This window comes from Anopheles arabiensis, assembly GCF_016920715.1.
Source record: "Anopheles arabiensis isolate DONGOLA chromosome X unlocalized genomic scaffold, AaraD3 X_pericentromeric_contig0052, whole genome shotgun sequence".
In the NCBI taxonomy this organism is placed as follows: domain Eukaryota; kingdom Metazoa; phylum Arthropoda; class Insecta; order Diptera; family Culicidae; genus Anopheles; species Anopheles arabiensis.
In genome coordinates this window covers 10,727-14,688 of record NW_024412130.1, presented here as the reverse complement: position 1 = coordinate 14,688, position 3,962 = coordinate 10,727, and the positions used below count along the sequence as shown (strand labels likewise).

Below are 3,962 nucleotides of genomic sequence, written 5' to 3'. Positions count from 1 at the left end.
CACTCTGAACAGTCGTTTTCTTTTGAATCCATAGAAACTAAGATATCTTCACTCTGAACAGTCGTTTTCTTCATTCTGAATCCTTATGAACTAAGATATCTTAACTCTGAACAGTCGTTTTCTTCATTCTGAATCCGTAGAAACTAAAATATCTTCACTCTGAACAGTCGTTTTCTTCATTCTGAATCCGTAGAAACTAAAATATCTTCACTCTGAACAGTCGTTTTCTTCATTCTGAATCCAAAGAAACTAAAATATCTTCACTCTAAACAGTCGTTTTCTTCATTCTAAATCCTTAGAAACTAAGATATCTTCACTCTGAACAGTCGTTTTCTTCATTCTGAATCCGTAGAAACTAAGATATCTTCACTCTGAACAGTCGTTTTCTTCATTCTGAATCCATAGAAACTAAGATATCTTCACTCTGAACAGTCGTTTTCTTTATTTTGAATCCGTAGAAACTAAAATATCTTCACTCTAAACAGTCGTTTTCTTCATTCTAAATCCTTAGAAACTAAGATATCCTCACTCTGAACAGTCGTTTTCTTCATTCTGAATCCAAAGAAACTAAAATATCTTCACTCTGAACAGTCGTTTCCTTCATTTTGAATCAGTAGAAACTAAGATATCTTCACTCTGAACAGTCGTTTTCTTCATTCTGAATCCGTATGAACTAAGATATCTTCACTCTGAACAGTCGTTTACTTTATTCTGAATCCATAGAAACTAAGATATCCTCACTCTGAACAGTCGTTTTCTTCATTCTGAATCCATAGAAACTAAGATATCTTCACTCTGAACAGTCGTTTTCTTTCTTTTGAATCCATAGAAACTAAGATATCTTCACTTTGAACAGTCGTTTTCTTTTGAATCCATAGAAACTAAAATATCTTCACTCTGAACAGTCGTTTTCTTCATTCTGAATCCGTATGAAACTAAGATATCTTCACTCTGAACAGTCGTTTTCTTCATTCTGAATCCGTATGAACTAAGATATCTTCACTCTGAACAGTCGTTTTCTTCATTCTGAATCCGTATGAACTAAGATATCTTCACTCTGAACAGTCGTTTTCTTTCTTTTGAATCCATAGAAACTAAGATATCTTCACTCTGAACAGTCGTTTTCTTCATTCTGAATCCATAGAAACTAAAATATCTTCACTCTGAACAGTCGTTTTCTTCATTCTAAATCCTTAGAAACTAAGATATCTTCACTTTGAACAGTCGTTGTCTTTCTTTTGAATCCATAGAAACTAAAATATCTTCACTCTGAACAGTCGTTTTCTTCATTCTAAATCCTTAGAAACTAAGATATCTTCACTCTGAACAGTCGTTTTCTTCATTCTGAATCCGTATGAACTAAGATATCTTCACTCTGAACAGTCGTTTTCTTCATTCTGAATCCGTATGAACTAAGATATCTTCACTCTGAACAGTCGTTTTCTTCGTTCTGAATCCTTAGAAACTAAGATATCTTCACTCTGAACAGTCGTTTTCTTCATTCTGAATCCAAAGAAACTAAAATATCTTCACTCTGAACAGTCGTTTTATTCATTCTGAATCCATAGAAACTAATATATCTTCACTCTGAACAGTCGTTTTATTTTCTTTGATTCCGTATGAACTAAAATATCTTCATTCTGAACAGTCGTTTTCTTCATTCTGAATCCAAAGAAACTAAGATATCTTCACTTTGAACAGTCGTTTTCTTCATTCTGAATCCTTATGAAACTAAGATATCTTAACTCTGAACAGTCGTTTTCTTCATTCTGAATCCGTTGAAACTAAGATATCTTCACTCTGAACAGTCGTTTTCTTCATTCTGAATCCATAGAAACTAAGATATCCTCAATCTGAACAGTCGTTTTCTTCATTTTGAATCCTTAGAAACTAAGATATCTTCACTCTGAACAGTCGTTTTCTTCATTCTGAATCCTTAGAAATGTAGACAAACAGAGACCGAACTGTCATGTGTAGGCATTAAACGTCAAATGACACATATGTACATACCTTTGCATTTTATACAAATGTCAAAAAGATGTGAACTGTCAACAAAAATAATAAAGAAGTCAATTCACGCTGAACTGTTAACAGAAAAACACGTGAATCTGTGTCTGCTGTCCTTACGTCCTTATGTCCCTACGTTCAGCTCGCCTCCTACATCTCAGAAGTGGGATACGATAACTAGATAAAATTCCACGCAGTTTCTGTATTTGTGATTGTGTTTGAAAGCCTGCGGTTCGAAATGCCAACGAAAGAGGAAATGCTGTGCGCGCTCGAGTACGCCAAGGTAAATGTACCACCGACTGCTACAATTTCACAATTACGTGAATTGTACATTGCAAACGTTGGAAATATCGATGAACTAGGCGTGTTAAGCGATGTTCCCGCGGATATTGAAACCCCGAAAGCAGAGAGCAATTTAGCATTGCCAACCGAGCTGGTCAATGCTGAGAACAATGGCGCCGCCATTTTGCGTAGTGCTGTAAGGCATGCTGAGAACAATGCGGTATCGCATGATTCAACTTTAGTCGGAACCCTAGAAAACGTCACACATTTGGTTCCAAACCCAATAAACACCGCTCCAAGTGTACATGAAGAGATAGAACTTCTCAAGAAAAAACTCGAAATACTTGAACTAAAGCAGCGAATTAGTCTCCTCGAAGCTCCGGTTGTTACACATACAACGCAACAACCGTTATTCATCAAGTTCAATGAATTTGTCGATGTATTCAGCGGTGATAAAAGAGAGCATGTTGAGCGATGGTTCAAGGAACTTGAGCGTGCATTTCTTCCCTATCGCATGGATGATACTAGGAAGTTCCACAGTACACGCCAATTGCTTACCGGTACTGCTGCTTTGTTTGCTAAATCCCTAGACGTTACAACATATCATGAGTTGAAAAACCATCTGATACAAAATTTCGGCACAACCACATCTTTAGAGAGTGTATACAAGCAACTGAGAGGACGACGACTTGCACGAAACGAACCCGTCATAAGGTATATTTTGGACATGCAAGCTATGGCATGCGATGTACCCATCCCAGAAATGGATTTAATTAATATTATCATCGATGGAATCGGTGATCCCATCAACGAGGCATGGATTAGATTTTCTGCAAAATCTATGGGCGATTTAAAACAACTGCTGAAAAGATATGAGGAGATTCGTCCACGTAATGCTGCCACACCATCATCATCAGGGTCCATCTGCCAGCCGTTAGGATCATCAAGCAACCAACAAAGTGAAGTAAGATGCTACAACTGTTCGAAATTCGGGCATTATAAAAGTTCCTGCCCAATGCCGCGTAGACCACCAGGATCGTGCTTCAAATGTCACCAAGCTGGACACGCTGCTCGTAATTGCCCGAACAACATAATCATTCCATCGGCAGCAGCTCATCACTCAGTTCAGGATAACGTACAGCAGGAAACATTTAATACGGATCTAGAAGAATTTCAACAGGTGAGTGTTGCCTTCAAAGATCAAAAAGGTCAGAGTAGTGTGATGACATGCATACGTTCTCTTCTCGATACAGGAAGCCCAGTGAGCTTTATAGATTCTGCTGTAGTGCCCAAAACTCTTTTGCAACCACCTTCAATTTCACTATATCAGGGACTCGGAAACCAGAGATTAGTCGTCTGTGGTGAGGTTTTATGCCAAGTCAAGTTTCAGAAGAATCAATTAGAACATCCATTTATTATCCTACCCAGTGAAAGTATTGCTTGGCCGATGATCATAGGTCGTGATCTATTAAAAAAATGTAATATTTTTCTTTGTCAACGCAATTTAAACAATGAATTCAATAAAGAAAATCTCACTCCTAACAGCGATGTATGCATGTCTTCACCTGCTCACAGTATTTCGTTGGCTCAATATACACTAGAATCAATACCGACTAAGCTAGAAAGACTATGTCCTGAAGAGTATCATGACAGTCAAAGTGAGGCATTTGCAG

General features: G+C 37.5%; 1 protein-coding gene across 1 annotated transcript; it reads left to right on the top strand.

The window, feature by feature from the left end:
* Nucleotides 1-2,823: 2,823 nt before the first annotated feature.
* LOC120908240 lies at nucleotides 2,824-3,655 on the top strand. The gene is made up of 2 exons (XM_040319168.1): nucleotides 2,824-3,469; nucleotides 3,543-3,655. Exons 1-2 carry the CDS (start codon nucleotides 3,017-3,019, stop codon nucleotides 3,552-3,554), a joined length of 465 nt encoding a protein of 154 aa, XP_040175102.1. The 5' UTR covers nucleotides 2,824-3,016; the 3' UTR covers nucleotides 3,555-3,655.
* The last annotated feature ends 307 nt before the right edge of the window (nucleotides 3,656-3,962 follow it).